At 37.8% G+C, this 20,825-nt stretch overlaps 4 protein-coding genes and 1 long non-coding RNA gene across 5 annotated transcripts in view; all 5 read left to right on the forward strand.

The window, feature by feature from the left end:
- The first annotated feature begins 119 nt into the window (after positions 1 to 119).
- LOC146314796 (uncharacterized) lies at positions 120 to 1,907 on the forward strand. The gene is made up of 7 exons (XM_084737845.1): positions 120 to 205; positions 366 to 659; positions 792 to 1,055; positions 1,169 to 1,312; positions 1,393 to 1,473; positions 1,570 to 1,598; positions 1,720 to 1,907. The coding sequence occupies exons 1-7, from the start codon at positions 145 to 147 to the stop codon at positions 1,825 to 1,827; spliced, it is 981 nt and encodes a 326-aa protein (XP_084593971.1). The 5' UTR covers positions 120 to 144; the 3' UTR covers positions 1,828 to 1,907.
- A 3,970-nt stretch (positions 1,908 to 5,877) lies between these two features.
- On the forward strand, positions 5,878 to 8,862 carry LOC146314797 (uncharacterized). The gene is made up of 8 exons (XM_084737860.1): positions 5,878 to 5,938; positions 6,172 to 6,501; positions 6,625 to 6,903; positions 7,053 to 7,103; positions 7,669 to 7,770; positions 7,861 to 7,889; positions 8,055 to 8,111; positions 8,243 to 8,862. Exons 1-8 carry the CDS (start codon positions 5,878 to 5,880, stop codon positions 8,306 to 8,308), a joined length of 975 nt encoding a protein of 324 aa, XP_084593986.1. The 3' UTR covers positions 8,309 to 8,862.
- Positions 8,863 to 12,079: 3,217 nt separating this feature from the next.
- On the forward strand, positions 12,080 to 13,364 carry LOC146314798 (uncharacterized). The gene is made up of 4 exons (XM_084737103.1): positions 12,080 to 12,202; positions 12,411 to 12,743; positions 12,867 to 13,152; positions 13,298 to 13,364. Exons 1-4 carry the CDS (start codon positions 12,139 to 12,141, stop codon positions 13,362 to 13,364), a joined length of 750 nt encoding a protein of 249 aa, XP_084593229.1. The 5' UTR covers positions 12,080 to 12,138.
- A 45-nt stretch (positions 13,365 to 13,409) lies between these two features.
- LOC146314799 (uncharacterized) lies at positions 13,410 to 15,262 on the forward strand. Its single transcript, XR_014771910.1, has 3 exons — positions 13,410 to 13,513; positions 15,055 to 15,147; positions 15,233 to 15,262. It is a non-coding gene; the product is annotated as an uncharacterized LOC146314799 (long non-coding RNA).
- Positions 15,263 to 19,913: 4,651 nt separating this feature from the next.
- The window catches only part of LOC146314800 (uncharacterized), a 1,493-nt gene continuing 581 nt past the window's right edge, over positions 19,914 to 20,825 (forward strand). Inside the window, exons 1-3 of the mRNA XM_084737104.1 lie at positions 19,914 to 20,030; positions 20,241 to 20,576; positions 20,700 to 20,825. The exon at positions 20,700 to 20,825 is cut by the window's right edge and continues 156 nt beyond it. Coding sequence (XP_084593230.1) covers positions 19,967 to 20,030; positions 20,241 to 20,576; positions 20,700 to 20,825 — 526 coding nt within the window. The 5' untranslated portion in view covers positions 19,914 to 19,966. The remainder of the gene's footprint in view (positions 20,031 to 20,240; positions 20,577 to 20,699) is intronic.

Genomic DNA, 20,825 nt, shown 5'->3' on the forward strand with positions numbered 1-20,825 from the left:
TCAAATAGCAGAGGTGAGAAAACAGACTCAAGTCAGTTTGAGGAAGCTCCTCCTTACTGCTCACAGGAAGTACATGCTGTATTCATTTTAAGAAGCAGCTCATCAGAGACTTTGACAGAAGCGTGAGACCAAGAGAGAAACACGATGGTTGAATTCAGATGGATTATATTTTCTTTATTTCTGATGCTGCTGTTGAATTTTCCAGGTAAGAATACAATGAAGAAACATTAAACTGCATTAATATCCATTATGTTACTCGGAGAAGTATTTTTCCTTCCTTCCTTTCCTTTGTTCATTTGAAACGCAGTGAGTTAAGTGAACTTTATTGTGGCATTTTTTTAACATTTCTATCTTTTTACCAACAGCAGCAAATGGTAAATCTTTCTACCATACTGTCAGACTTGGAGGCGAAGTCACTCTGTCTTGTGAACATGTGATAAAGGATCAGGATAAGTGTAACGGTACTCATTGGACCTTTGATGATTCAAAAGAAATAAAGCTGATTGAAGACACAAATAAATCAGACAGACTGAGTGTTACAGAGAACTGTTCTCTGGTTATAAAGAAGGTCACAGTCGAGGATGCTGGTCGTTACGACTGTAAACAGAACAGCAAATCAGGACATCAAGATACTCTGGTTTATCTGTCTGTTGTTAATGGTGAGTATTTACATCATAATGTTTTCAGCTCAAACTTTAAAAAAAAAATACAGGCACATTACAATATCTATAATTGCAGTGATGATGTTTTACTTTGTTGTCTTCCTCTCACAATATTTCCATCTTCACCAGTGACTGCACATGAGGACAATTGTACAGTGACATTAAACTGCTCTGTGTTGACACGTGAACAGCAGTGCAGACACAGAGTGAAGTGGCTCTATGATGTGAACAAAGATAAAAACATGAGGGCGTTGAGCCCTAAATGCTCTCATACTGTGACGTTTCCTGCCTCTTATCTCAAGAGGAAGTCAGAGTTGTTCAAATGTGAAGTGACTGATGATCACAGTGAAAAAGTGCAGCTGTTTAATTCCTCGGGTGAATTCACAAAATGTGGTAAAAATGAGGTTTTAATATCACACCATTCTTTGTTTATTTTTGTTGATGGTTATGTTTTCTATGTTTTCTAACTGTGCACTTCACTGCATTTCGTGATTGTGTTTGTTAAGGTGATGATGCAACAACAGCAACAACCAAATCGCCGACAACAACGAAATCAACATCGACAACAGGAATTAAACGGACATCGGTGAAAGTGAGACCTTCAGAGGAGACAAACAGAACATCTACAAACCAGGGAGCAAAACAAAAAGGTAGAGACAGAACAGAGCAGAACTAGAAAAGATTTTCGATGGACGCTGACCAACACTTTGTTCATTCTGACTGTATCCAGGTTGGTGGTGGATCATCATTGTGTCTGTGGGTGTTGCAGCAATAATCATTGTCGCTGTCATCAGATGGAAGAGAACTAAAGGTGAGAACAACCACAGGAAATATTTAGAACAAGAAGTGATGATGAACCTGAATTTTCTCCGTGGAAGATAAACTCAAGTCTCTTTTGTCTTTTCAGGAAACAAAACACAGGAGGATGAAAACATGGTGAGTTTAAAAACTGCAAAATCAAACATTTATACGAACATGATTTTATAAACTGAAACAGTGTGTAGTTTTACTCCTGAAAGAGAATTAGAAAACAGTAAACCTTGTTCTGTCTGTGCAGGCTGATCCTGAAGAAGGTGTTTCCTACGCCACCGTCAGCTACACCAGGAAGATCAACAGTGAAGCTCGGGTAAACTTTCTGACTGGTTATAGTGGTGATGTTGACTGAATTAAAATCAGTATGAATTCATGATTTATGATTATGATGTCAATCAGTCTCTGTGATCTAAAATTCTGCCCCTTTTGGTCCAAATGTTGGCCAAAAGTAGACGTTGAAAACATTCGCTGTGTTTAGTTCGTCCAGTTTGGTCCAAATGTAGCCTGAAACTAGATGTTGAAATTCAGACGGTCTATGTGATTTGGTTCAATTGTTCCCCAAGATATTTTTTTTTGTAGGGGTGGGTGGATTGATTCCAAAATATCGATACTTCCGATACCACATCTTGTTTTTGAAGAACGATTCTGGCGTCAGAAGGATCGATCCCAAAATAGGGATCCGTTTCAGTTTTTTTATCTACATTTTACTGTTTTTATTTTATAGAAGAGCAGAACTGTCTGTGCAAACATGGTTGAGTTGTGTAGCGCCATCTCCTCTGCTGTCTGTGTGCACTCAAACAACACACGCATTTTCCAAATGCCGGCCAAAAGTAGACGCTGAAATTTGTGCTGTGTTAAGTCTGTCTGATTCTGTTAAATATAACTCAATTTTGAACATATGTTTTGGACCATATTTAGTCTAACAGAGCCATGAAAATCAGATTGCAGCAAGCAGGGAGCAGTGTATCATATTTATCAGTGTTGTGTTGCGTACGCTACAAAAACTGGGGAAAAAATGGAGCAGAAAAGACCCTTAAAACTTACAAAAAACATCTAAAGATAAAGTGAATTCATGGAATAGTTTTATTCTCTTTTATATATTCAGGTATTGTTGACAGAATTTGTGTGTGGTCTTTCAGTGACCCCCTTCACTTTTCCCACGCAGCAGCGCCACCATCAGGCCAACATGTCAACTTCCTTCACAGCATGTCTTATAATCTAATCAACAGATTAAAGCTGCAGCAAAGTGAACATTTCACTTGTTACACTGCAGCAAAGTCAGTCAGGTTGAACTGTGTTAAGTTTATATTTATGTAATCTAAGAGTTGTACTCTGTCCTTGCAGCTTCAGGGTGATGATGACGATGATGATGATGATGGTTTTGCAGTGACCTACAGTGCTGTCAAAGTTTCCTCCTCCTCCGCCTCATGATCCCAACAACCTGCAGTCTACGCTGTTTTTAGAACAATATATGTAGAAAACAAAGTTAAAATAATTCTTTCCTAATTGTGGCAAAGTGACAACACAGGAAAAAAAAATATTGGCTGGAATCTATCATAGTGAACATAAAGTATGAAGGATCTTCTTCGATTCAGCCTCGTCTCGAGAACTCGGATCCAGATTTAAAGAGGTTATACAGTACAGTACAATCTAATCTGACTTGTTTTATTTCATTATCTAAAAAGTTAACTAACTAATTCAGTCAGGCAGCAAGTCATTATGAAAGTAATCTGAATACAGTTTCAAGCAGTTTGAAGCACTTTTCAAACCTTGAAAACATTTAAATTCAAGTGTTTTCAAGGATTTCCAGGTTGGGAACCACAGTTTTAGGATATAATGCCAGAAACATGTAGAAACCTGAATACTGCGAGTCCTGTCCAGAGGGACTGGTGATGACATGTGCAGCCTCAGCCCTGCATGATGAAATGATTTCCAGTTATGTTTTTTTGCTAAATTCTGCTGCACTGTTCACATGTTATATATTTGTATTGTTTGAAATGCATCTTTGTGTTTTCCTTTAGTTTTGTAATTAAATTGTAAATAATAATAACAATTAATAAAATCAATGAATGCTTCAAACCAAAGGTTTTCTGCTGAAGAATCAGTGAATGAAAACAACTTTTAATAACTTTAAGAAATATCTGATATAAATAAATAAGCCTGACATGTGGCCTCAGTGCCCTTCAGATTCAAATGTTTCATGTCTTGTCTCAGTGGTGGAAAGAGTACTGAAAATATCTACTAAAATATTGCTCAATTACAAGTGAAAGTACTGGTGTTAGAAAAATACTTTCTGAGAAATCATCTCCAAATTACCCCCAAATTTCATGGTTAATTGTGTGATAATTAGCAAGTACAGGTTTTTGTGTGGTGGGTGGTAATTACCAAGTAACACGTTAAATTTACAGTTAATTTTAAATGAAGTTCAAATGTGAAATGGTAATTACCACCTACTTGCATAAAAATGACACTCACAAATTATCACATACTTCCCCTGAAGTTTGGGGGGAATCTGCAGGTAAATTAAGAGAAATTTCAAATATGTTGCTTTCAGTGGTATTTGTTAATTATCATATATTTAACCATGAAATTTGTGACTGATTTGTGGATAATTTCAAATATATTACATGGTAATTACCACCTATTTACTTAGCGTGCTTTTTAAACATTGATGCTGAATACATTATCAGCAGCAGACACTCAGTCAAAGATGTTTCTTGTTTTTCTCCAGACTTCCTCTCTGTCCTGTGGTCACACTCACACTCACTTCTCCAAACTAGGGTTACAAATTTTTGGTTTTCCTTAACCGATTGAACAGCTGATTAATCATCAAGATGCAAAACACGTTTTTTTTGTGTGTGTCTTTTTTTTCTCATTTAAAGTTTAAGCTTTCTTACTCAACAAAACAATGTCAAATGAAAATTATCCAAGTTTAGTTTTTCGTCTGTATGTCCTGGTTTTAATTGGTCCATTTGCGATCAGATCACCTGATTGGCTACTAAAATACAGTGAAAAGTTTGGATATTAATTCAAATCAGTACTCAACTATGATTTTAAAAGTAACCAAGTAGATTACATCTTGTAACATCTGTATGAAGATGTTAACATGGAATACATCAAAACAAATCTTCTAGTTTCAGGCACAAAAGATGTTTGTTCTTCATTCATTCTTTTTTATTAAGCACTTGAATGTTGGTCGGTTGCATCAAACAACCTTTCAGACAAAATAAATAACGGTAACGTTGTCATCTCCTTGGTTTGAACTTGTGCTCACCACTTGATTTTAAAGGACCTTACCAAATTTTATCCAATAATCTCTCTTTTAGATTTCCCATCGCCTACATTACACAGACAGAAATGCTAGTTGAACAGTGCATCTACATTCTGACAGTTACAGACAGTTCAGTCTGGATGCTCATCAGTTTGTTTCAGCTGGTGTCGGTGACCTCAGGAGTTTCAGCAGTCATCAATAAACTCCTCCTTGTCTTACGTCTGAATAAGTGTGGTCTGTTCCTGTGAAATTTGTGTGTTTCTGATGTGTGTTTGGTCATCATCGGAGGGTAAAACCACCGCTGCTGTTGTATCCACAAGTTCATCAAAACACTTCCCTTCTGTTCTCTAAGAAAAATGACACCAAAGAAACAAAGAGGAACCAACACTAAAAATATCACCTTATCTGGGTGTTTCCAGCTGCTGCAGTGTCACCATGTTTCACCATCAAGAGATTTCTGATGAATATTATCTAAAGAAAACAAGCTGCATTATTGCAAAACGTTCTTCTTCTTTTTCTTCTTCTTTGCGAGTCCTTTGTGTTACGGCCATGCAGCATAAACACACAAGAAAGCTACTTGTTAGATTTGCAGCAAAATGGTTAACTTGTTAAAAAAACAAAATTGCAATCATATATATCCTGAATCTTATGTTACAGCATTAACCCTAACCCTAACTTAACAAGGGGTCAAAGGTCTTTAGTCACACAGCTGGGAGCAGGAATCCATCCACAGTAACCCAAGACACTTAGTTATGATACCACATCACTATTCAATGCATCTTAAAGAAAATTAAGACTACAAAAATGTTGCATGCATCCAGATAAGAAAACTTACACTATAATATCAGAAATCTTAATCTGTAACTTAGTTGCATCTGGAAGTTGTGGCATTGCAGCAGGTGCTTCACCATCTGTGCACTCAGATGTTTCTGGTCAGTGTCAACTTCACAGCAGCACTGATGTGGCAACACACAACAAACACATCAAAGAAAACAAGGAGGACAGTTGCTATGAGGAAGTGACACAACACTAATAAGAGGAAGTAGATTCAACATTTTTCTTCGAGACACTCTAGTTTAGACACAACTGTACTTGTGTCGGCAGAGAGAACAGAGAGAACAGAGAGACACGATGGCTGAATTCAGACGGATTAAAATGTCTTTGTTTCTGCTGCTGGTGCTTCAGTTCACAGGTAAGGACACATATGACATGGACATAAACTGACAGAAACAACAAATACTCTAATTTATTAAAATGATTAATGTCACTTTAAGTGAGACAGTCAAGTCTGTTTAGTTTAGTTTAATGAACTCTTAGAAACCAATGCAAACGTTTTTTGTTAAATAGAAATTCTAATTGTATATAAAATTATCATCACACTGACATTAACAGTTATGTTTTGATTTCTTTTTATTTCTCTCGCAGTGACTGGACAGAAACTCCTCTCTAATGTCAGAGTTGGACACGATGCCACTCTGTCCTGTGAAAATGTGATCGATGATCAGAATAACTGTGACGGTACAACATGGATCTTCACTGAATCAAGAGGAAAAGAAACAGTAGAGCTGATTGAACTTGGTCAGATTGGTAGACAGATCAAATCTAAATCAGACAGACTGAGTGTTACAGAGAACTGTTCTCTGGTTATAAAGAACGTCACAGTCCAGGATGTTGGTCGTTACACCTGCAGACAGTTCAACAAATCAGGACAAGAACAAGGTCCAGACTCTCTGGTTCTTCTGTCTGTTGTTATCAGTGAGTATTTACATCATAATGTTTTCAACTCAAACTGTGAAACATTATAATAATTATGATTATAGTGATGAAGTTAATTTGACTCTTGTTGTTTTTCTCTCACAATATCTCCATCTGCACCAGTGACTGAACAGAAGAACAATGATGAGGTGACATTAAGCTGCTCTGTGTCGACATATGAACCATGTTCACGTTACACAGTGAAGTGGCTGTTTAACAGTAGTGAATCAGAGAAAACCCGAGATGTGAAGACATCACAGTCTCTCTGCTCTGCCTCTGTGACCTTTAAGACTTCTCATTTCTTTTACCAGTCAAGTTATGACTATTTAAAGTGTGAAGTGACTGATGGTAACAAAGTGCAGCAGTTTCCCTTCAGTCTTCGACCCTCAGGTGAGAAACCAGGTGAGAATATGTTGAACTGTTTAAAGTCACTTCAAACTGATGAGAATAATTGTCTAAAATATTTGTTTATTCTGTAGTTTTGAAGCTTAAATATTAAATCACACAAATTTTGTACTGAACAGTTTGTTGAGTTGTGTTCATCTCTTCAGGTGAAGAAACAACAGCAACAACTGAACCAACAGCTGATGATCCTTCAACAGGTAGAGACTCAACATTTTTATTTTTGTGTTTCTACTAAATTCACAGTTATCAAAGAGCTGCAGACAGAAGAACTTTTAGATCCTGACAGACACTTTGTGTCTCTGTTTATGTTGTTTGACATTTTCTGGTTTGTGTTGTTTCATCAGTAAATGGTTGAATGTTTTGAAACACTCGACACAGTGACTGTTGACACATCAGTGTTTTGAAAATCATACAGACCAAATGACAGCGTCAAATTAAATTTTTTGTTTTTGGTAACAAAAAACAGGAAGAGAGATGTTTTAACAACAGACTACACATCATGGAGAGGTGAATCAGCTGCAAGATGTGTTTATTATTTGTGGAGTTTACAGCTGAGGCTGATGGGAATGTAATTAGTTTTAGAGTTTTTTGGCATAAAGGTGAATGCCTGTAGAAACTTTGATGACAATCCATCCAATAGTTGTTGAGATATTTCAGTCTGGACCAAAGTGAAGGAGCAACAGACAGACAGACATCACACATGTTGTTCTTCTGATTGTTGATAAGAACTTTCTCCTCTGACATTATTTCTCTGTTCCACAGCTCCTACAGGTTGTTCTGCTGTGAACTACATCATGTTGGTTCTGCGTGTGGCTGAACTCGTCCTAATTACTGTGATCACTGTTCTTCTCATCAGAGTTCCAGGTGAGAAAATTCACACCAACATTTGTTTGGACTGATGAACACAAACTGTCAGTTTACAGCTGAAATGTTCCTCTGTGCTTTATTTTCCAGGGAACCAGAGACCAGCTGATGACAACACTGTGAGTAGAAAATAAAAAGTCAAGTGAAGCCATGTGTCAAATTCAAAATGTCTCTGAATGATCAGGGACTGTAAGTCAGCGTAAATGATGATCAGCTGCTGCTGCTAACTCTTCATCTTACTGTAATGCAGGACTGTGAACGTCTCACTGTTTGTGTTTGTGCAGCTTTTAAACCCAGTCAGAAGACCACCGGTGAGGCGTTCAGGTGCAGCAGCCAGTCAGGTAAAGACAGTAACCCATGGTGCGTTCAGGTGCCGTCAGATGATTTCCTTGTGTTAAATGTGGGTGGATGATGTGAAAGTTGTCAGTTAAAGTGTGTCAGAGTGAGGCTTTGTTTGTGTTGTGTTTCACAGGTGAATGATGATGAAGATGAAGATGATGGTGTGGTGAACTATGAAAACTCTGTCAGACTCCGCTGATCAACAACTTCCATCTCAACATCAAGTCATCAGAGAAAAGACTCCACTGCAGTTAAATAACATCACATTTACAGACGAGTAGTTGAAGCCTTTAGAGAACAAAAATCTGATCACATCATTTTCAGTTTTGGACGACTGATTGTTTTGGATCTGATTCATCAGTGTGAGAAATGTTTGTGTGTTTTGTGTGCTGAGACGTTTCTATTTTAGTCTGACTTTGGACGACAATATTCAAGTGTTGATTTCAGCTCATATCAGGAAGCCCACTGTGAGTTTTATCAAATGTCTTTTCCTGCATCAGTTGTGAAAATCCTGATTTTCTGCAGCTGGTTCAGAACACAGCAGCTGGATTTCACTGCATCATTTTACTCATTTTAACTTCATGAAATGTTCTTCCAGCTGAAGAGTTCAGAGCTCATTTTCAGATTTCCTGGTTCTTGTTGAAGCTGCAGCAGCTTGACTTCAGTTTCATGTCTCTGTGTGCTGAAGAATTTATTTTAATTTGCTTTGATTTAACATCGTTCTTCATATATTTGTTGGGACGTGTCTGTGTTTGGTTTAATAACATTCTTCTCTTTATTATATCTGTTAAAAATATAATCTGCAAATAAATAAATGTTACCACTTCAGGCACATTTATTTAAACAGCTACACTTTACTTTAACAAAAAGTTATGTATCTTCTTCTTTGTAAAGCTGCAGTAAACAATGTTTTGAGCCCTGATTTAAATGAGCTGACAGTTTCAGTCGACCTCAGGTATTCAGGAAGTTTGTTCAACAGGTGTGGAGCAGAGAAACTAAACACTGCTTAGTGCTTTTTAAAAAAGTAACAGGATTTTAAAATCTATCCTTTGATACACAGGAGGCCGGATCAGTGATTCAAGAACTGGTTTAATGTGCTCCACCTTCTTTGTGGTTGTGTTTTTTTTTAGCTTTTTCTGTACCACGTTTAGACAAAAATCCTTTAATTCTTGATATATTTTTTAGGTGGTAGTAACTTAAAAAAAAAAAAAAGGTTGGAGTCTCTGGGCTTAGCTCCAGGTCTCCTCGACACCTAAATATTCCCCTGTTCCATAACCCAAGCAAAGAGAAGCATGTAGATGTTGAACAGAAGAGGCCCTCCTACATCTGGAGGAACTCCATGTGTGATTTTTGTTCACTCAGATTCATAATTACCAACTGACACAAAGTAATCCCTGTCGTGGCCCAGCAACTAAGGTAGGGCTGGACTCTGGAAAGGTTCAAAAGTCAACAATCAGAGGAGCAGAGTTGAAAAACCAAGCAGGAGAGAAAAAAAAAAATCAGTTTTAAATGAAATTTAATACAAGTAACAAAGGATGGAAGTGCAGTGTGACTTTCTTAAATTCACTAATAAAATATTAAAAAGAATAAATTGCTGATGATCAAGGATTTGGGGTCACTTTTTGACTCTTTGGACATCTGCACGAAATTTGGACCAATAAAATTCTGAAACAGACAAACAGCACAGTGACATGTCGGCAAATTTGTGTCTTCAGTTCAAGAGGAGGTCAACTTTGGTGACAAAAGTTACCAACCTCAAGCAACAGTAAGGAAGTGCAAGTGGTTAACTGTGTTTTTTCTGTGGCAGGTGATGGTCACTCATCACACGTTGACATGTATCACTACTCTATAGTCTATAGCTGTTACTTTGTTGGACAGAACTTAACTTTAGGTGACAATAATATTTATCCAGCTTGTCCTCTGGACACCTAGAGGAGGAGACCAGGATGCAGGACGACAACAACAGATGTTGCACAGATGATGATTATATGTATTATGTATTTATTTATTACAGAGGCAGTTTTCAGTCTTCAGCCGTTGACTGTCTGTAGTTTATCTGATGCTGTGCAGGTTTGTAGGTACAAAAAGACGACTTGGTTGAGCCCAGTGGAATCAACGATTAAGTTTGAGTCTCTTCAAAAGCCCAGGTCATTTCTTTCTGATGCTAACAGGTACAGAGTTCAGAGGTGCAGTGATAAATCACTTTGGTATCACACTCATTTGTGGATGACTTTGGACAAAATGATTGCAGCCAGACAATCCAGTCTGAGATGATACTTTAATTTCCACTTTAACTTGAAATGCAGGAGATTTCAACATTGATTTTGTGTGGTTCTGAAATCAAACAAAGGAAAAAATATCTTAAAAGTCAATCCCCCAAAAACTCATTTTAGACGTTGTTTCTTTCACTCAGAGAACCAAAGTTCTAACCAAAACCCACGTTCATTCATCAATTAAGCCAGCGCACGGTGTGAGGCAACAATAAATTACTAATGCAAACTGAAACAGACACAAACATGTGACAGGGGAACAGAAAACAAACTTGTTCTGCAGTTGGAGAAAGAGGAGCAGATTCTTACTGTACTCAAACAAATCAACAAGAGAGAAGCAAAGAAATGTGAAATGCTGTTGCAGAGCTGAGCTGCTGCTGTCCTGAAGCTGTGTGCACTGCACAGGTCTGTTCACAGAGGGGCTTTTGAGGAATCTGTGTGTGACAAGTTGAAAATATTTGTTAATGCAGAATGTTGAACAGTGTACAGCGCTCATTCATGTTGCTCAGTTGTGTAGATTTGCTCTGTCAGGAACATCAGACCCTCCAGTCTCAACAGGCTCTCATATCATCATGCACTGACTGCTGCAGCTCCTCACTGACAGGCCTCCCTGCATGTACGTTCAAACCTCTACAGATGATCTAATATGTGGTTTTCAGTCAGCCCAAAGCAGCACATGTCACCCTGCTGTTCACATCGCTCCACTGACTTCCTGTCACTGCTCGCATCAAATTCAAAACCCCGACACTCCCCAACAAAACAGCAACTAAAACAGCTTCCCTGAACTCCATCATTCAGGTCTGCACTCCCTCCCTCTGTCAATGAAAGAGACCTGATACCACCACCACAACGGGGCCTTAGGTCACCAGCTAGACTCTTGTCTTTGTGGTTCCCCAGTGTTGGAACAAGGAACCAAACTGTTTCATGTGCAGAGTCTGGACTAAAGACCCAGACGCATCATATGCACCCTATGCATTGCTTCATGCACTACTTACATGTATTTGCTCTATGACACATGTTGTTCTCTCTTGACTAGATCCTTACATGTGTTGTATCAGCTCTCAGATGTACGTAGATAGATAGATAGATAGATAGATAGATAGATAGATAGATAGATAGATAGATAGATAGATAGATAGATAGATAGATAGATAGATAGATTGTGCAAACACTTGTTGGGACATTTCTTAGTGTCTGTGCCCCCTTGCTATGCAGCCGTCATTAAAACCACCAGACCTCTGCTGCTGCTGTTAACCACATTCTCATCAAAACACTTCTCTTTCTGTTCTCTGAGAAAAATGATTTCATAGAATCATCTAAAGAAAACAAGATGCATGAATGCAAACATTTATCTTAACGAACAATCTTCACACATTCAGCTTCCTCTTCTTCTTCTCAGGAGGTGAAACATGTCACAGTCATACATGAACCGTGGGACCGTATTTTTCAGCCGTTTTGACATCTGCAAGAAATTTAGACGTACGAAAATCTAAAACACACTGAAGACACGGTCAACTTTGATGAACTTTGACCTCAACAAACAGCAAAGAAGTGTTTGTGGTTAACTGTGTGCAGATGATGGTCGCTTCCTTGCATCTGCATCATGTGTGACCGTGCGCTAAAAGTCACTATGAGGAAGTGACATCATACTAACCAGAGGAAGTGGCTGCAGCACCTCTGTACTAAAGCAGGACTTTAGAGACTCAGACAGTTATCAGAGTGAGAACAAGAGACAGACGAAGGACAGAGACGGAGAATCATGATGGTTGACTTCAAATGGATCCAAATTTCTTTGTTTCTTGTGGCGGAGCTTCAGTTTACAGGTAAGAATACAAATATCACATTTATTACTGACTATATTATTACTATATGACTTCAGTTTAACTTCACTAAGACGACAAAATCTCGTTTGTTTTTAACATGTTGACTTTAGTGAACTAAAGAAGAAATGATCGTCACACTGACTATGAACAGAACAAAGATTTACTCATTTCACTCAATTTTCATCATTTTCTCTCATCTTCTTAACAGCAGCAGCTGAACAACTTCGTCTCTCCTTCACTGTCAGAGTTGGAGATGAAGTCACTTTGTCTTGTAAGAATGTGATGGACGGTCAACAAAACTGTGACGCTACTACATGGATCTATAGTGATTCACCAAGTACAGCAACAGTAGAGCTGATTAACCTTGGTCAGATTAAAGATGCCAAATCTAAATCAGACAGACTGAGTGTTACAGAGAACTGTTCTCTGGTTATAAAGAACGTCACAGTCCAGGATGTTGGTCTCTACACCTGCAGACAGTTTGACAAATCAGGACAACAACAAGGTCCAGACTCTCAGGTTTATCTGTCTGTTGTTGTCAGTGAGTATTTACATCATAATGTTTTCAACTCAAACTGTGAAACATTATAATAATTATGATTATAGTGATGAAGTTAATTTGACTCTTGTTGTTTTTCTCTCACAATATCTCCATCTGCACCAGTGACTGAACAGAAGAACACTGATGTGGTGACATTAATCTGCTCTGTGTCGACATTTGATCGATGTAAACACACAGTGAAGTGGCTGTTTCAGGGTCGAGATGTGGATAAAGAAAACAAAGATGTGAAGACAACACAGTCTCTCTGCTCTGCCTCTGTGAACTTTCTGACTTCTCATTTCATTTACACATCAAAGTTTGAACCTTTGAAGTGTGAAGTGACTGATGGTGACAAAGTGAAGTTTCCCGTCAGACTTCAACCCTCAGGTGAGAAACCAGGTGAAAATATGTTGAACTGTTTAAAGTCACTTCAAACTGATGAGAATAATTATCTAAAATATTTGTTTATTTTTGTGGATTTTAAGTTCATCACATCACATCACAAGTTTTGCACTGAACAGTTTGTTAAGTTGTGTTTATCTGTGCAGGTGAAGAAACAACAACAACAACAACAACAACAACAACTGCTACTTCAACTACAACCACAACAAAACCACCTGAACCCAAACCACCAACAACAACAGCAACAAAACCAACACCAACCAGAACAACAACAACAACAACAACAACAACAACAACAACAACAACTAAATCAACAGCAGTCCCCCCTGCAGTGTCTGCGTCTAACCGTCCTTCAACAGAACAAAAAGGTAGAGTCTCAACATTTTTATCTTTGTGTTTCTGTTAAATTCACAGTTATCAAAGAGCTGCAGACAGAAGACTGATCTAGGATCTGGTTTGTGTTGTTTCATTAGTAAATGGTTGAGTGTTTTGAAATGCTCTACACCAGTGTGTCTCAAACTTTTTACACTGAGTTCCACCTCAAAGAACACTGAGTTCTCCAAGTCCCACCATGATGACTGAACGTTAAATTACAGTAGTGTCGACCTGAACTGTCCCTCTACAGACAGTTCAGGAGAATTATTATAAATAACATTTGAATTTGATTATATTTCATATCTTCATTCCAAATTTTGTAGCATTTTGATACTTTTATATAATTTTGAAAGAATTTATGTCATTTTAAGAAAATATTTCTCATGTTGCTCCACTAGAGGGAGTTTTTCTGTTCCACCAGTGATACACGGACCACAGTTTGACAATGTAGGCCTTACCTTCCTTACAATCATAAAGACCCAACAACAGAAGAAAACAAACCTTTTAGAAACAGAAAAAACGGTTGAAGATTTTTTTTCAACCTACAACCACACAGCCCAACAACGTCAGTGTTTTTATCTGCAGCTCTGTAGGTTGCTCTGTCAGTCAGTCAGCTGGTTCATCCACAACAATTTACCCGCCTGTTGGTGACCACAGTTTTTTCACACTAAGAGAGAGAGAGAGTGGCCTGTAAGAAAACACACACACACACATACACACACACACACACACACACACAGACACACACACACACACACACACACACAAAGAGACATACACATACACACAACCACAACTTTCTGTCTAAGAGGCTGACACTTGCCACGAAGGTTATGAGATTGTGTGCGTGTGTGTGTGTGTGTGTGTGTGTGTGTGTGTGCGTGTGTCTGTGTGTGTGTGTGTGTGTGTGTGTGTGTGTGTGTGTGTGTGAACAAATGTATGAACATTTGTGGTTACAGCTGTTGTCACTTCATGCTGTGTTTTTGTTTGTTGTTACATTATCTTGTCACAACGTCTACAGACATTTACAGGAAAGAAAAACCACTAACATTACCAGCATAGCACAACGCTAACATTAACAACCAACTACTATTAGCTACACTGACCAACTGCTAACATTAGCTTCACAGACAGAAGTAATCAAGTTACTTTACCTTAATATTGTGATACCTGGATTAAGTTACTGACAATATTTTTTAACAGGTAATTAGGAATTATACTGGAGTACATTTTTAATGTCACCCTCTCAACCCTGCTATTTATTCATTTAGATTTTTTTTTTTTCATTATAATCAAAAATACATATTTTTAACCTGGCCTGTAGTGCTGTAGGTCCAAATGTTTTTTGTTGTTGTTTTTCTGATTTAGTTGTATATTTAGTTTTTGTTGGACGGGGTTTGTAGGTGATGCTATCAAATGAAAGTTTAAACACTTTTGTAAATCATGTGTCTCTTTTAGCTGAATGATTTTGAACAGAACAGAAAGCTGCAGCCAAAAAACTCCAAATATTTTCATTCTTTGTCAGTTTTTCCAGGTATGAACTGGCTGTACATCACTGTGGCTGCAGTGGTTTTTGTTGCTCTTTTGATAATCGTTGTGAAAGTCATCAGATGGAAGAGAGCTAAAGGTGAGAAGACAGATGAAACTTTAATAAACAAAAAAATTAATGAACGTGTATTTTCTCTTAACTCAACTGTTTTCTGTCTTTTCAGGGAACGAAACACAGATGAATGACAACACTGTGAGTTTATAAACTGTTTTTCACTATACATTTAGATTCTGTGGATGAGAAATGATCAGATCAGACAAACAAGCAAAGCAAAGCAAAGGTTGATGAAATGACGATCCACTGCATAAGGAGGCAATAGATAAAGAAACAGTGGAAGAAATTCAGCCATTGCCTTCCAGAATATCAATATGCAATAGATACAGGAAGGTGCAATGTGATATTTTATATAATGTCTCAATATATTTTTATTAAGTACACAACAGGAGCCTCTCTGAACTTGCATACTTGACGTCATTGTTTCTGGGAGTGCAAAAATCACTGCAATTATTCTGGAAGACAATATGTAAGACAGTTTACCAGATTATATGAAAGTACACAAACAAACAATCTCTAAATGTTGGCTAGAAAAACTGGAGATGATTCTCCTTCAGTTCAATTACAGAAACCTCTGTTATCAGATGTCGTCACTTCAGAGAAGTTGAGATATTGTCTTTGAGGTACTGGAGGTTTTGTAAGAAATCGTCTTTTTTATACGAAAAGTCTTTTAGGAATTAAATGCAGGTCAACATGAAGAAAACTGACTGAGATGAGTGACTGATTTGTTCTGTGCTCTGGTGATGAGATGAATGCTGAGTGTAATTTCTTGGACTTTCTTGTTATTCAAATACTGCATTTATTCAATAAAAATTATGTTTGAAATTAAAAAACATCAAATAAAATGAGAGTCACCCCTCAGTGTGTCCTTAAGGTTATAAATAAAGGTTGAACGATTGAATGAATCATGTTGTTTTCTGTGTGCAGGCTGATCCTGAAGACGGTGTTGCCTACGCCTCCATCAGCTACGCCAAGAAGACCAGCAGGAAAACCCCGGTAAGCTGTCTGATTCATTACTGCCCTGATGATAGTGAATAAAAAACAGCTCTCAGATTAGATTTTTTGTTTTGCTATTAAAGTTAAGGACCATGATGTCAGTGATGTTTGGTCCAGAACAAAATATTTCAACAACTGCAGGTCAGAGGATCTCAGTAAACATGCAAACAAATCTTCAGACTGAACTGACTTCACTGAGTCACAGTTTTAACGTACAGCGAGCAGGTCGGGGTCCTGCATCATCCTGTCAGATTTATCTCATCATAACGACCTGCTCTCTCTACATTATCCTTCACATAATCACCAGCTGCAACTTATAATAACAAAATAAATAATAACCAGAACAGATTTCTGCATGCTCTCCAAACACAGGAGGAGTTTTTGTCAATAAATGTATTTTAATTATAATCTGTCATTACCACTTATTAAATGTAGTTTATGGAGAAATTAAAACTCACCTGGAGGAAAACATTCACACTTTTAGTCCTGTTTAGATCATGATGTGGTGGTGCGATACAGCCTCTTGTGGACAAAATGAGTATTACAACAAACACTTCAGTTACTGAGAAAGACTATCCAGACTTAGAAAGAACTGAGAAAGATTATTCTGGATAAAGTTCTTCAGTCATAAACACAGGAAAGAAAAAAAAATAGAAAATATCTCTTTTCTTTCTCACTGACCTCTCAGGTCTTCTGTAGTTGTGTTATTTATGTGTTATGCTGTTTGTTAATTGTTTTACAGGCTCTGGGTAGAGAGGATGACAACGATGAAGGAGTGACGTACGCCACCGTGAAATCTTCCTCTTCTTCTTCCTCTGCTGCTGGAGCCTCTGCTGATCCCAGGAACCTCTATGCAACCGTCAACAAACCAAAGAAATGAGAGTCCACTGTACAGTTACAGCTCATATCATTACGGTTATCTGACATTGATAACTGATGCTGATTAATTCTTATTACGCTTCTTTTTTTCAAGTATATGATTGTTTTCAGGATTTATTACGTGAGCTTATATGTAAATGAGCTTAATATATGGTACATTTTGCTTGATGAATTTATGAAGAGCTTTAATTTGTTAGTGTTGGGCTTTACCTTAAAGGAAGAATAAGTAGATTGGAGTATCTGAAATATCAAAGAGTAAAAATCTTTTGCACATTTGCAGGTCGACAGGTGAGAAGAGGAAGACCATGTGTCGACACTGAAAAGCAAAAAGACTCCTGCACGCTGTTTTCTGCACCTGCACTCAAAGATTTAATAACAATGATGCTATTAAATCTTTGATCGCAAGTGCAGAAAACAGTGTGCAAGAGTCTTTTTGCTTTTTAAGAATTTAAAACATAAAACATTTTTTGTCTTGTTTTTTATTTTTTTGCTTACCATAGAATTCCAGATAATTCCATATTCCACAGCTGTGATGTGATGTAATAAAAATAAATAAAATGAATTGATTAATTCATTAAATGAGAAGATGTGTCCAAACTTTTGACTGGTACTTTATGTCATTTTAAAATCTATATTTCTACATATGTTCATCAAAAAAAAACCTGAGGAGTAAATGCATTTTCCTCCACTAAAATATTTAGTGTCTTGTGTAAATCCAGCTGTCAACACAGACGTCAAACAAGTTATCAAAGTTTCTTTATTCTTTGTGGGAAAACATCTTATGAGCCTAAAGATATAAAGTGGTGAAACGGTGACTTTACCACAAAAAATGTAAGGGATTATGATGTATTCTGGATTCAATCAATTGAGCAAAATTATTTTAAAAAATCAGGCAAACAGGATGAGAAACACAAATGTGGCACAACAAACATTTTATGAAGCATAAATATGTCACTAATTGTCTGAAATCACAAATTAACAATATTTCTTCCATTTTTGAGAGGACGTGCATCTCTGTCTCTACCTCACCTGTCATTCAGTGACTCTTTCCTCTGCTGGCAGTCAGGACGTCTTGTGTCGTCCTCTCTCTGTGGACAGACTGTGGTCACTGAGTCTGTATTTGTTCAGGATCTGTCTCTGCTTTGTGTCTCTGACAGTAAAGAGATAATCTGACAATTTATATTCATGGTTCAGGGCCAGATATCGATTCAGTTTGTTTTGAGTTTTGGTTTGAGTCATCCAGTCTTTCATAGCGTCATCTTTTGTTGATGTAATAATCTGGTTTACTCTGATTGGTGGTTGGAAAGCAGTGCTGGTCTGAGGATGAACTGTGTTGTGCAAAGTTTGATCAGTAAGTCTCAGGAGCAGCTGACAGAAGTGCATCCTATGCACTCTATGTATTGCCTCTTGCACTTCCTGTAGGCACCTACATCCTATCAGACTCAAACTTTGTTGTCCTCTGATGACTAGATCCTTGCATGTGTTGTGTCAGCTGGCAGATGTAGACAGACAGATATATAGATAGTTTATGAAAGGCCTGTCAGTCTATTAGTGATTAGCAATAAAGAGAAAAGTAAAGTGTGAAGTGTGCAGAGAGAAGAGAGAAGAGACTGGTTCTGGGACGAATAAATCAGTTTCCATCATCGCATGTGTCCTTGAGAACTGAAAGTCATGTCATTTAGGTTCCAAGTTCATTTTCCATCACTCCATATTACTTTTTGTTACATGTTATGGTGAGAAGTGTGTAGTGAGTACACTGTTTCCTCCTGCTGAAGTAGTTTAGATCGTGCAGTAGATTTAAAGATGGGGTATGCAGGATTTGTCAGTTTCTGTCAGTGGCTGCACAGGAGAGTAGTTTGTGGATGAATCTCTATCACAGTTATTTACAGTTACTTACTGGCACTTTTGGGTTTACACAACAGAGTTCTAAGTCGACTCTTCCCTTTTGAGGTTCCCTGGTTGCAAGTTACTAAACTCAGACTGTTTGTTCTGCAGAGAAAAGACGAAAGACTTACTCTTCCTGCACTTGATTGATTGCAAAAAAAAAACTGATCCATCCTATGTACTCTATGCATTTCTTCTTGCACTCCCTGACCTATCAAACTCATACTTTGCTCTATAGCCCTTACTCATATTGTTCTCTTTTCACTAGAACATTGCATCCTCAATACTCGGGTGTATGTTGTTTTGGATTAAAGCGTGTGGGCTGTGTTCAGCCCCCCTTGCTATGCAGCCATCATTAAAACCACCAGACCTCTGCTGCTGCTGTTAACCACATTCTCATCAAAACACTTCTCCTTCTGTTCTCTGAGAAAAATAATTTCAAAGAAACAACAAGGAACTAACAGAGGCCTGTGGTGCAAAGCTGGGTTTAGGGTCAGTGAGGCGACATCAGCTTTAACACTGAGTTTACAGAGTTATGATGCTCAAATTCAGGTGGACGAGGTGTTTGACTCTTCACCTGTCTGTTTTCTAATAAAAACTATCTAAAGAAAACAAGATGCATGAATCCAAACATTTATCTTAACGAACAATTTTCACACATTCAGCTTCCTCTTCTTCTTCTCAGGAGGTGAAACATGTCACAGTCACACATGAACCATGTGGCTCAAAGTGTGACTGTGAGACTCAACATGTCTCTGATGGCTGCCTCTCAACAAGAAGTGATTTATTTTTTAGCTGTTTTGACAACAAAAATCTAAAACACACTGAAGACACGGTCAACTTTGATGAACTTTGACCTCAACAAACAGCAAAGAAGTGTTTGTGGTGAACTGTGTGCAGATGATGGTCGCTTCCTTACATCTGCATCATGTGTGACCGTGCGCTAAAAGTCACTATGAGGAAGTGACATCATACTAACCAGAGGAAGTGGCTGCAGCATCTTTGTACTAAAGCAGGACTTTAGAGACTCAGACAGTTATCAGCGTGAGAACAAGAGACAGACGAAGGACAGAGACGGAGAATCATGATGGTTGACTTCAAATGGATCCAAATGTCTTTGTTTCTTGTGGCGAAGCTTCAGTTTACAGGTAAGAATACAAATATCACATTTATTACTGACTATATTATTACTATATGACTTCAGTTTAACTTCACTAAGACGACAAAATCTCTTGTTTGTTTTTAACATGTTGACTTTAGTGAACTAAAGAAGAAATGATCGTCACACTGACTATGAACAGAACAAAGATTTTCTCATTTCACTCATTTCTCATCATTTTCTCTCATCTTCTTAACAGCAGCAGCTGAACAACTTCCTCTCTCCTTCACTGTCAGAGTTGGAGATGAAGTCACTTTGTCTTGTAAGAATGTGATGGACGGTCAACAAAACTGTGACGCCACTACATGGATCTATAGTGATTCACCAAGTACAGCAACAGTAGAGCTGATTATACTTGGTCAGTTTGGTAGAGAGGCCAGATCTAAATCAGACAGACTGAGTGTTACAGAGAACTGTTCTCTGGTTATAAAGAACGTCACAGTCCAGGATGTTGGTCGTTACACCTGCAGACAGTTTAACAAATCAGGACAAGAACAAGGTTCAGACTCTGAGGTTCTTCTGTCTGTTGTTGTCAGTGAGTATTTACATCATAATGTTTTCAACTCAAACTGTGAAACATTATAATAATTATGATTATAGTGATGAAGTTAATTTGACTCTTGTTGTTTTTCTCTCACAATATCTCCATCTGCACCAGTGACTGAACAGAAGAACAATGATGTGGTGACATTAATCTGCTCTGTGTCGACATATGATCAATGTAAACACACAGTGAAGTGGCTGTTTCAGGATCGAGATGTGGATAAAGAAAACAAAGATGTGA

Source organism: Lutjanus erythropterus, chromosome 15 (genome assembly GCF_056507025.1).
Source record: "Lutjanus erythropterus isolate fLutEry1 chromosome 15, fLutEry1.hap2, whole genome shotgun sequence".
NCBI classification, from domain to species: Eukaryota; Metazoa; Chordata; class Actinopteri; order Lutjaniformes; family Lutjanidae; genus Lutjanus; species Lutjanus erythropterus.